Source organism: Esox lucius, chromosome 7, assembly GCF_011004845.1.
Source record: "Esox lucius isolate fEsoLuc1 chromosome 7, fEsoLuc1.pri, whole genome shotgun sequence".
Classification (NCBI taxonomy): Eukaryota; Metazoa; Chordata; class Actinopteri; order Esociformes; family Esocidae; genus Esox; species Esox lucius.
Window position 1 is genome coordinate 28,026,493 of NC_047575.1, and position 12,148 is coordinate 28,038,640.

The 12,148-nt window shown below is 39.5% G+C and overlaps 1 protein-coding gene across 4 annotated transcripts in view; it reads left to right on the forward strand.

Annotated features, from left to right (window-relative positions):
• Nucleotides 1-6,284: 6,284 nt before the first annotated feature.
• The window catches only part of clip2 (CAP-GLY domain containing linker protein 2), a 43,198-nt gene continuing 37,334 nt past the window's right edge, over nucleotides 6,285-12,148 (forward strand). For 2 of the 4 annotated variants that reach the window (XM_020048559.3, XM_020048560.3), the window contains exons 1-2: nucleotides 6,285-6,727; nucleotides 7,976-8,195. In XM_020048559.3, coding sequence (XP_019904118.2) covers nucleotides 8,072-8,195 — 124 coding nt within the window. In that variant the 5' untranslated portion in view covers nucleotides 6,285-6,727; nucleotides 7,976-8,071. The remainder of the gene's footprint in view (nucleotides 6,728-7,975; nucleotides 8,196-12,148) is intronic. The other 2 variants (XM_010902287.4, XM_020048561.3) reach the window with 1 other exon arrangement.

The window sequence follows — 12,148 nt, forward strand, 5'->3', positions numbered from 1 at the left end:
CCTAAATTCAGACACAATACAGTAACTGCAATGAAAAGGTTCTCCACCAAATATTAAATCTGCACTAGATTTGCATTGGATTTTCAGTAAATAATTACAGCATTTTGCAATTACTCAGTGGTCAGAGAATGAAGTTCTGAATAATAATATGAAAAAATTCATAATTTCTAGCCTTGTTAACATTAGCTTAGGGTTCCTGGTTGCTAGCTATAGAGAGCTAATCTTCTTTCGCTTCTTTGCACTTTTCATAGTATATGCTGTAATAGACAAGGAAGGAATTGGCAGTTTGCAACCCTGGTCTCTAGCTGCCATTATACACAGATCAGAAATTAAGGGAACAATTAAATCACACAGCTGGTCTCAATGAACTAAATATATTAAAGATCAAAATCTTTACTGTACATTGTGGAATTCGTTGAGACCAAAATGACATAGCAATGGTCAATGGAAACCTAAATCTGGCCCCCACGTGCCTGTATGCACTCCTGACAATGTCTGGGCATGCTCCTGATCTGGATCAGGGCATCAGTGAGCTCCTGGACAGTCTGTGGTGCTACTTGGTGGCATCAGATGCAGCAATACATAACGTCCCAAAGGTTCTCAATGGGATTCAGCTCTGGGGAATGGCATCAATGCCTTCGTCATCCAGGAACTGCCTACACATTCTAGGACACCGGGCATTGAGGATTTCATCTCGATACCTAACAGCAGTCAGAGTACAGTGGGCTAGCTCGTGGAGGTCTGTGCGATCCCATACCAAGTACAGCTCCAGAAAAAATTAAGAGACCACTGCACCTTTTTCTTTCCTTTCCAAAAAAGTCGAAAAGGAAGGTTTTGAGTGAGGAACAGAAGCGTTCAATTTGCAGTGATCTCTTAATTTTAACTATTCTGTTCCTCACTCAAAACCTTCCCTTTCAACATTCATGGAAAGGAAAGAAAAAGCTGCAGTGGTCTCTTAATTTTTTCTGGAGCTGTATATGCCTCCCCAGACCATCACATTCCCATACCTGGGCTGATCATATACACTCACCTAAAGGATTATTAAGAACACCATACTAATACTGTGTTTGACCCCCTTTCGCCTTCAGAACTGCCTTAATTCTACGTGGCATTGATTCAACAAGGTGCTGAAAGCATTCTTTAGAAATGTTGGCCCATATTGATAGGATAGCATCTTGCAGTTGATGGAGATTTGTGGGATGCACATCCAGGGCACGAAGCTCCCGTTCCACCACATCCCAAAGATGCTCTATTGGGTTGATATCTGGTGACTGTGGGGGCCATTTCAGTAAAGTGAACTCGTTGTCATATTCAAGAAACCAATTTGAAATGATTCGAGCTTTGTGACATGGTGCATTATCCTTCTGGAAGTAGCCATCAGAGGATGGGTACATGGTGGTCATAAAGGGATGGACATGGTCAGAAACAGTGCTCAGGTAGGCCGTGGCATTTAAACGATGCCCAATTGGCACTAAAGGGCCTAAAGTGTGCCAAGAAAACATCCCCCACAACATTACACCACCACCACCAGCCTGCACAGTGGTAACAAGGCATGATGGATCCATGTTCTCATTCTGTTTACGCCAAATTCTGACTCTAACATTTGAATGTCACAACAGAAATCAAGACTCATCAGACCAGGCAACATTCTTCCAGTCTTCAACTGTCCAATTTTGGTGAGCTCGTGCAAATTGTAGCCTCTTTTTCCTAGTTGTAGTGGAGATGAGTGGTACCTGGTGGGGTCTTCGGCTGTTGTAGCCCATCCGCCTCAAGGTTGTGCGTGCTGTGGCTTCACAAATGCTTTGCTGCATACCTCAGTTGTAACGAGTGCTTATTTCAGTCAAAGTTGCTCTTCTATCAGCTTGAATCAGTCGGCCCATTCTCCTCTGACCTCTAGCATCAACAAGGCATTTTTGCCCACAGGACTGCGGCATACTGGATGTTTTTCCCTTTTCACACCATTCTTTGTATACCCTAGAAATGGTTGTGCATGAAAATCCCAGTAACTGAGCAGATTGTGAATTACTCAGACCGGCCCGTCTGGCACCAACAACCATGCCACGCTCAAAATTGCTTAAATGTAACAAGGACGCGCGTGGAGGACGCGCGCCATCCCCCCCGACGTGGTATTCGGCGCGCGTCGTCGCCGGTCCTCTAGCCACGCCGCTCCTCCTCCCACGGCACTGTCATGTCTTGTTATTGCACACACCTGGTGTCCATTCCCTCATTAGGTTGCCTATATTAGTTCCTGTGTTTCTGGGTGTCTTTGTGTGGTATTGTTCTATGTCTTTATATTGTGGAGAGAGGCACGTTCGTTTGAGCGTTTTATCGCCGTGTATAGCGTGCCTTTGTTGTATTATTATATTTTTGAGAATACAGTTTTGTTTATCGCCTCCCTGCGTTTGGCTCCAAGTTCTTTGACACACTCCACTACACCCAGCCGTGACATTAAATCACCTTTCTTTCCCATTCTGACTTTCAGTTTGGAGTTCATGAGATTGTCTTGACCAGGACCACACCCCTAAATGCATTGACGCAACTGCCATGTGATTGGTTGATTAGATAATTGCATTAATGAGAAATTGAACAGGTGTTCCTAATAATCCTTTAGGTGAGTGTATGTACCCTGAGGGCTGTGTTTGACCATTTGGCGAGAGCTTGCTTGACCCTAAACCTGGCTAAATGTTTGTTTAGACAAGCTACATTTAATTATCTGGGTAGACAGGTTGGGGGTGTGGACAGGTGTGTTCTGTTACAGCTCATGTGGATGCTATAAACCAAAAAAGGCTTGCCTCGCTGAAGGCGATTGGCTGGAACAGGATTGGCTGGAAAGTAGCAGCATGCCTTTTAAAGGCCCTCGTTAGCTTACTAAAGGCCCTTGTCAGCTTTAATATTTGGGGGTGAAATACTCATGCAACCAACATATTTCAGTGTTACATTTTTGTCACAATCCCCCCTCCGTGATGTGTGTTTTCTTGTTTCTGTGTCTGTCTGTTCCGGTTGTCCTGGTTATGAGCGTGGGGGGGTGACATCAGCTCCATGGGGTGATGCCTGTTCATCATCGGCGATCACGCACCTATTCCTGGTTTGCCGATCTACCCCGTCCCTGCCAGATCGTTAAGTGTCATTTGTATGTTGATGCTCGTCCAGCTACGTTGTTACCAGTTTTTTCTCTACTCAGTTTGCCTGTCTGTTGCCATTCATGTACTCACCCTGTTCTCTCGTTCTGCCTCAGGATTACCATCTCATCTTTCACCCACCTGGATACACACCCTGAACCCAGACCAGCCCACCACGTCGCGACCAACATGTTTCTTTGGGATTCCGGACTCGTCCTCACATCATCATCCATAACTGTCCCCTACACTGTTTCATCGTTCTAACCTGTTTTCTGTCAATAAAACGCCACCATATTTTTTTAGAACATGGCAAAGCCCCCAAAGTATGTGCATAAGACATGAGGACGAGATAAACTTTTTTACTATAATACTCAATACTGAAGTGCTCATTTTAGGTCAGAAGAAAAAAAAAATCTGATCTCACAATGAAACTTGACTATTATACAGTCATCTCCCCCAAAATTCATGATGGAACTCAGGGTTACTGTAGACCCTTACTGTGGACTTTAGGGTTACTGTAGACCCTTGGGTGCAACAGATCAACATACAGTATCTATAAATGGGGCCAAAGTTTACCTGGACCCCCAGTCATGCTGCAATTGTTTGTCTCTGTAGACTAGGGCCAGTTTGTCCTATCAGTTCCAATTGGTTTTGTTGCATTAGCTTATGTGACAAGGACTAAGGTTAGTCTGAATCATATGCTTTAGGATCCAAGAAATGCTCCTCTGATTTGTCAGGTGTCCTGTTTAATCTTTGTACCCTGAGTCGTTGGACCACGCCTCGGGACTATCTGGCCTTCTCCTAGCTGTCCCTGTCCAAAGTCCTCTTGGTTGTGTTGGCAGAAACTAGTCCTCTAGTTTCTGCCTGATGATTCTTGCTGTCACTGCTCACAGCCCGGTCTTCCCACTGCTCAGCCTGGTCTTCCCTGTCCTTGTCCATCTGGTTGTGCAGCTGATCTAGATTATACCTAAAGACTCTGGACCCAACCCAGCAGTATTTATTGACCTGCTGGTCATTTAAACCTGCAAAAATGTTGATGTGGCCAAAAAAATCAAGTACTCGTATAATCTTCAATCAGCACAGCCAGAAGACGACTGGCCATGCTTCAGAGTCCAGCTCCACTCTAGGTTTCTTCCTAGGTTTTGACGCTACTGGGGTGAGGGTCCTCGCCACTGTGCAAACTTTGGGGTTTTAGGCTGGATATAGTTGCTCTCAAAAGTATTCACCTCTCTTGCCACTGCCAAGAGAAAAACTTATATATATAACAACAACAAAAAAGATTAAAATGATATGTACACATATTCAACCCTTTTAGACAATAATTGGTAAAGGCACCTTTGGCATTTGGATAGTTTTCTTCCAGTTTTGCCCATCTGGACATAACAAATTTTTTTCGTTATTCTCTGCAAAATGTCTCAAGCTCTGTGAAGTTGGATGGGGACATTTGGTGAACAGCAATTTTCAACCCTTTGCAGATGCTCTCATATGGATTGAGGATTGGACTTTGACTAGGCCACTTCAGGAAAATGTTGTTATCAATCTCCTCCAGTGTGCTTTTGGCTGTATGTTTGGGGTCATTGTCCTGCTGGAAGATGAGTCCCAGGTTTATTGCTGACATTCTTCCAGGATATCTCTGTACTTTGCTGCATCCATTTGACCCACCACATTTACAAGCTTTCTTGGCCCTGACGCAGAGAAGCACCACATAGCATCATGCTGCCACCACCGTTTCACGGTAGGGATAGTGGTCTCAGGATGATCCGCAGTGTTAGGCTTGTGCCACACATAGTGCTTAGTGTTGAGGCCTACAATCTCTATTTTGGTCTAATCAGACTATAGAATCTTCATCCTCTGGTTGAGACTTTATGTTTTTTTAAACTTTCTTCTTGCCACTCTTGTTAAGGCCTCTTTTGTGAAGAATTCAGGCTATTCTTGCAGTATGCACAGTGTCTCCCAGCTCAGCCATGGAAGACTGTAACTCCTTTAAAGATGCCTCTTGGTGGCCTCCCTGACTTGTGCCCTTCTTGCACAGATACTCAATTCTTGAGGATGGCCTTTTCTAGACAGCTTCAATGCTGTGCCATATTCTTTCAATTTCTTAATTATGTATTAAGAGATTGAGAAAAAAAATGCAACAGTATAATATGTCATGTAATTTGTGTTAAGTGTTTTGAAATTTACAGATTACAAAGGTAAGTACCTTGCGCATTCACTCCAGAGACAATTTTTTTGGGAAGGGCACTATATCAAAGGCAATGATTAATCACACCTTTTTAAATACTTTTTCCCAAAAACAATTTCATTACCTTTGATTTGAGCACATGGGAGATCCATTTTAGATAATCTTTAACCTAAAATCTCTCATAGTGTAAAAATAAATGGCGTTACACCTCTGATTGATAATGGTATCACAAAGTAAAATGTGAATTTTATTCTTTTAGCAGCTGTTTCCAGTGCATATGTCACTGTGGCATGGGATCGTATCTGGCCCAATGCAAATTCAGTATTATTTATTTTTATTTCAAATAACTTTTGATGACTATGTTTAACTATTTTAACTGTGTGAAAGGATTAAGTTAAAAACATTAAATCAATAATATAGCAAATCATTCAATATGAGTGCCAATTGATATGCCTATTATATTAGATGTTAATATATGCTCAAAACTAGCTATTAAATAAAAAACTACTCATATTAGGCTATATCTTGAACTTTTATTATATTTCAGTATGTAATACACTAGCCTACAGTTCGAACTGTGTAAACTGTGTAAATTAGGGACACTACTGCAAAATGGGAGTTAATATATGATGTGAGGGCATTCCTTGGATTTTCATGAAGGATCATTTTAAAGTGATTCAGCACCGGATGCACATACCTTCCTGTCAGTTTTAAACAGCTGGGCCAGGACAGAATTTCGATAAATTCCTTGGTCCAATATTACATTCACTTGCAGCGTATATTGAAGTACATCATACGCACGTATTTATGAATGCCTTTTAAGCCGGGGAACAACATCATTATCTGTTCTCGCTTTCTATTCACAACTCTTAGCGTCTACTTCCTTAGCTCTTTGTTTGAGCCAATGAATGGGGGATACTATACATTTACGAAAAAGGCCGAAAATCCATTGCGCCCCAAGCGAAACCTAAAAAACCTACGGTCTCTGTGTTCAAGACGCCTACATGTGCGTGTTATTAGTGAGAATTCACCGTAACGACTACGGAAGCAAAAATTCGAGAGGCGGATTCTACGTTGAACCTCGAAACCGCTGTAGACTAATAACAAGGGGAACGAGAAATTGTACTACTTGTATTTGTATCTTCACAACAAAAAGAAGCCACAAAAGCTTTTCATATTTTTTTCTGAAAGTCTAATTGACAAAGTAACCGGCATCAGTCGCCAAGCCTACTGCGGCTCCCATACTGTCACACTCAGCCTTTGCTTTTCAGATCCAGCCCAGCATCCATATTTTTTGTGCATCCCTGTGTGTGGGTATAGGGAGTGGCAACCTTCTGATGAATCAACCGATCCGCGGACCCCTCTCCTGGAACAAAATAAGTTCGCCGGTTTTTATATACATTTATCAGTAAATTCGACATAAAAGGTAAGCCTGTTGTTCTTGAGTCTTTATCGTTGACGGTATTTGGTGAGCTTTAGTAGAATGCACACCACGCTGCAGTGGGTATAACAATAGATCATTTTGCGATGTAGCCTACTCAGATGCGCAGTCTGGTTTTCTGTCACATAAGTCTATCAATTGAATATAAATATGTAATCAGTTTTTTCAATAAGCTTAAAAGACACTAATGTGGGGTTCAATGGCCCAATGGCCGTATGATTAGAACATCAAATTGTAACATTGTAGCCTAACCCAACTGCACTGTCATAGAAGGCTACAAAGTAGCTAATTGTCGAAAATTTTGTTCTCGCACAGTTGAAAATATTCTTTAAAAGTACAGGTCTATTGCGTGAAACAATCTAAGAATCAATGTCGATACATGAGTCAATTGAATGGTGCTGATGATAGTGTTAAAGCATCATTCTGTTCTTCAGTAGGCTCCTCTTGAAACCGTCATAAATGCGACATGTGGTGCTAGAATTGGGATGTAACGTTGCAATGAATGGCATGTGATTGCAGAAATGTTGTAAGAAATATTGTCTTGTAGCACATGCATGTATCTGGGAATGAAGTAGCATGTATCTGGGAATGAATCAAAGTGTGTGGGCAAGGCCTAGTCCAATAAAATCCTTTCATAGAGGTGTGTTGACTATGTGGCATGGGAGTAGGCTACCCTACACAGACCAACAGTAATAATAGACTGGTTATTCACTTTAAATGAATGCATATGACAAGCCTAAGGGCTTTCTCTCAGTCAGTGAATACTATTGACATACATTGTTTAAGGCTCAAGGCAAGATAGGAGACACTAATTGTAAAGGTAAACAAAGATTCACCAACAATATACTTGAAACAAATAAACTGGACTTACTAAGTCTTACTGGTCAGAGCCCAGTAGACGCAACAACATAGTAACAAAATTATGTATAGATATGTTGTTTGTTTGAAAGGGGAACATTCATAATTATTTCACTTTGTAAAAAGTAGTAAAGCATAGTCTACACATGTCCCAACTTGATATGGCTTATGTTGAACTTTGAAAAATCATAGGCTTGATGCTTTTGAAAAGATGCTTTCAACAAAAAACCTAGCTAGCACAAAACATTCCTGTTATGTTATAGGAAGCAACATTGGTTAACTTAGAAGTATTTGCAAAGAGAACTCCAGTACAAATGGAGCTAATACAAAGGTATCTTCATCACTAATACACTATGATGCTATTCATCTCGACAGCTATAATGGGGAGAGATTGCCACCATTCCATCTTCTAGTGCCTCAAACAGAAAGCCTTCAAAGGGACTTTCTCATCCCTGTACATATCCCCTCTACATGATGAACATGCTGAAGTCCAGTGGACTGAAGATCCCTGGAAGGGGTCCAAAGCACTCCCCTGGCCCTTTGGGACGATCTTCTGCTGGGGGGTCTTCGTCTGGCACATTGGGCCAGAAAGACAGTAAGTCACTTTTTCCACTCCCAGCAACTTCCTTTATACTCTCAAGAAGAGAACAGGTTTACTATGACTTAGCCTATCAATCATGGTGGCATTTCATCATTGGCCCAGCGATTCCTTGATTGTTGTAATTGATTGTTGTCAGGACCTTCCATTTTCCTTGGCCAACTTGTGAGGTCAGGGCTTTATATACAGTAAGAAGCTTACAGTCAGCAGACTTATAATGTTTTGTTATGTGTAGCCCCAATCACATTTGGCTCTGCCAGGAAGTACCACTCCATGTCCAACTGCATTGTTAATGGGTTGCTGTTTGGACTGGGCGATAATTCAATAAATATCATTATCGAGGATTTCAAATAATTCAATAATGAAAATAACCTAATAAATCAATAATGTAATTTTGATATTTTGACATTGCTAATTTTTCTTTGTGCATATCTGATACAAAAAGCTTTCGCAAACTTCAGCAAGCATGCTCGCATAGTTTAATTATAAAAGATATGAGCAGACAACTAGAGAGCAATAAGTGCATACCTATACTACTGATACCACATTTAGTGCTAATACATATCTTGCGAAGGAGTACATGGGTGTCGTTATCATTTAATATTGTCTCAATGGCCGTTTGCATGAGAAAAGAGCAAGCGCACATATGGAAGAAAGCATGTGTGTTAGACATGCAACACTCGGCTATAAACTAGAAGATAATATTTATCAAAGCATAACATTGAGTTTATTCAATGCAAGAGTCTAGAGGACCTATTTTGCTAAGTTAGCCAGTTATATGCTATTTGCAAAACTCACTGTTTTCTGCACTCTGAACTTTCAAAACCTAACTTTATGTAGTGTTTTGTGGCCAAATAATGTTTTCGTAGGTAACAGTAAATATATTCCATCTTCTGTTGAATTAATTAACTTTTATCCACTTGCTATCAGTAGGCTGTGTGGTGTATATTGCGTCATTCTGACTGAGTGGGGTTACCATACCACTAACGCTTTGATTGACAAACTGAAATGTCCAACAAGTGTGGTGAAGCGTATGTTCATAAACATGACTTAGAAGCGTTGTATGGTCAAGGTTAAATCATCCTATGTAAAAAATCATGATATACATTTTAATAGTAGTAATAGTTGTTTATTTCAACCAAAAAAAGACATGAATGTGAAAAACATTTGGGGGTCAAAAATGTATACACTCACAAGTACTTCAAATACTAATGTAATTTTGGTTTATTCGAATATTTGACTAATAATGTCCATCCCTAGTTTCTACAAACCTATTTTCTCCAAAAAGTGGACCTACTGGTTCGGATTTTTTAAATCTGATATAGAGCAGGGAAAAGACTGTCTGCCAAAATATGTATGCCAAAAAGTAGTACAGAGGAAGATGGCAATACCACCTAATAGATTTTCTCATCTGAAACATTTTCATCCTGTTGAGTAAAACTGACATTATGACTCGGCATGCAGCTGAACACGCCGGCCCTTCTGATGGTCTGAAAAAAATATATAATAACAGTATATAAAAGAGAAAAAGTTGTTTTGTTAAAGTATATTTTTTAAGATAATAATGATGACCTACAAACAAATATATCGTAATATTAATATCATATTGACAAGAAATCATGAATATAATCATGATGTAAGTTTGGGTCATATTGCCCAGCCCTAGTTGCTGTTATGTTTACAGTGACTAAACAAGCAGCACAGTAGGAAGTTTGTTAGTGTATTTCGTTTTTAAGGAATGATACACAGTATAAACCCTTATCAATGACTGTATTGGTGTACAATAGAGTACACTGTAATAATAATGAATACATGAATATGGGAGATTCTCATGTATTTTATTTTTATTATAGGACACAGGACTATGTTAATCAGGTTTCTTTTTAGGTTATGTGTTTCCACATTTCAGCATATTGATGTGTTTTTGGTGAATTTGGATGTTTAAAGGTATTGCCATTCAGCAGCTGCTAAACCCTAAGTTAACTCCAGACAAGGCAGCTCCAAAAGAACATTTAAAACATATTCAATCATTGAATGCTTTAAAAGTTAAATTACAATATGCTCCCCTATAAAGTTACTATAAAGTGATGGCTCAAATGGGAATTAGTAAAACTATTTTTATTGAATAATAACAAGTATATTCATTGAAATTGATTCCTCCACCTCAATTATTCTGTATAACTAGGCTAGCTTAAAATGTACCCCACTGTCTGAAATAATATATTGAAGATTCATGTTTCAAGATTTGGTAACCAAATGAGCTGTCTTTTTTAAATTAAAGGACATCTCATCATAAATGTCACATTTAATTGTATATACTTCCTACATTTCCCCTAGCATGTAATATGGTAGCACAATTGCATTTGAAATGTGTTATTATGCTGGGGATGAGAATGTGTGCTTGTCATTCACTCATTAACTCATTTGGAAATGGAAATATATCGCAGTGTAAATAAACCCTTAGTACAGCATTCACATTAATGAGTGCAACACAGCCTCTAACAAGGCATGTTTCAAAACATGGTAATGGACCAGAAACAACAATGAAATGCACCTAAAATTGGTCAAAATATTTCTGAAGCTCCAAAATATTGTATAATGCAGTACTTTGCAGTGGAATTACATTCAGTTTAATTTAAAATGCAAACAAATATTTCCACACCCACAATGCACCACTGCATTAAACAAGGCATAATTTGCAGCATAATTCTTTGACTGTATTTTACTGTTGACAATACCCACGATTATTTTATACCCCAAATTATTGTATTGTCTGTTTTTCACTTCAGTGTGACCATTAGGCCTATTGCATATTCTAATGATTCTTGCCTAGGAACCATTGTGTGTAAGTCTGAATCCTTGTTCTATACAGTACGTGACTTGTGAGGACAAAACCATTATCGTACCATGATGACACATCTGAATACCACTCCCCACTGACCCAAGCATTGATGTTGTTTAAAGTCAATAGGAATAAGGACACCAAACACGTTCCCGGCTGTTATTTTTCTCAGTTTAGATCTCATGACAAGCTTAGGCCCTTGAGCCATAGATGCGTGAGTTACACAGCCCCCTGCTAAAATAGAGCTAGATTCTACATCCCAGCTGCACTCGGGTGATATGGGCCTGCAGGAGGCTAAACGTAGTCTGGCAGACTCTGGGCTTTTTCTGCTGTCTTGCTATTTGCATTGCATGTAAGTGAGAGCTGTATGTATGTATGGCACTCGTGTCATGATCCAAGTTTACAGTGGAATGCAGTGAGGAAAGGAAAGGGGGGAAAACACAGGAAGTGCACTTGTGGGAAAGTGAGAATCAGGCATTGCAATAATGCATTTAGCAGTTTATGTGGCTTTTTGTTGGGCAGTGTTAGTGTATTAACTGTGTTTTAACTTTTATGATAATATATTTTGTATAAAATAACCTATAAACACCTTTGTTTGGGGCAGGGGCGTAGTACTAATATTATCCCTAATATTATTCCTAATAGTGGTATGAAATTGTTATAATTTCTTCTGAATTATCTGAATTCACAAAGTAGTGTGAATGATTTTACTGATAGTTACTAAATGATTTATGTACAAAATATGTTAATTGCTGAAACTGCATTTTCAAACTGAACTTATACATTAAGAATTTAATGAAAACAGAGAAGTTCTGCAAACAATCAAACAACAGCTTTTGTTTTCATCTGAGACATTATTGAACAGTTTCTTTTTACATGCTTCTTATTTGAAAAGAGCTATGGGAAACTGGGGCTTTTTCGATCTTCAATGGGTATAGACAGAACGTACTGTATTAACCTACATCAAGTCCCTCTCAGTTGCCTGTACTTACAAAATAATTCCATTGAATGGTCCAATTGAATGACATGGTAACACATGTATATAGCCACTGAAATTCACTGTTGTTGTTTGGTTGGGTGTTTTGTAAAATCACTTTGTGACAACTGC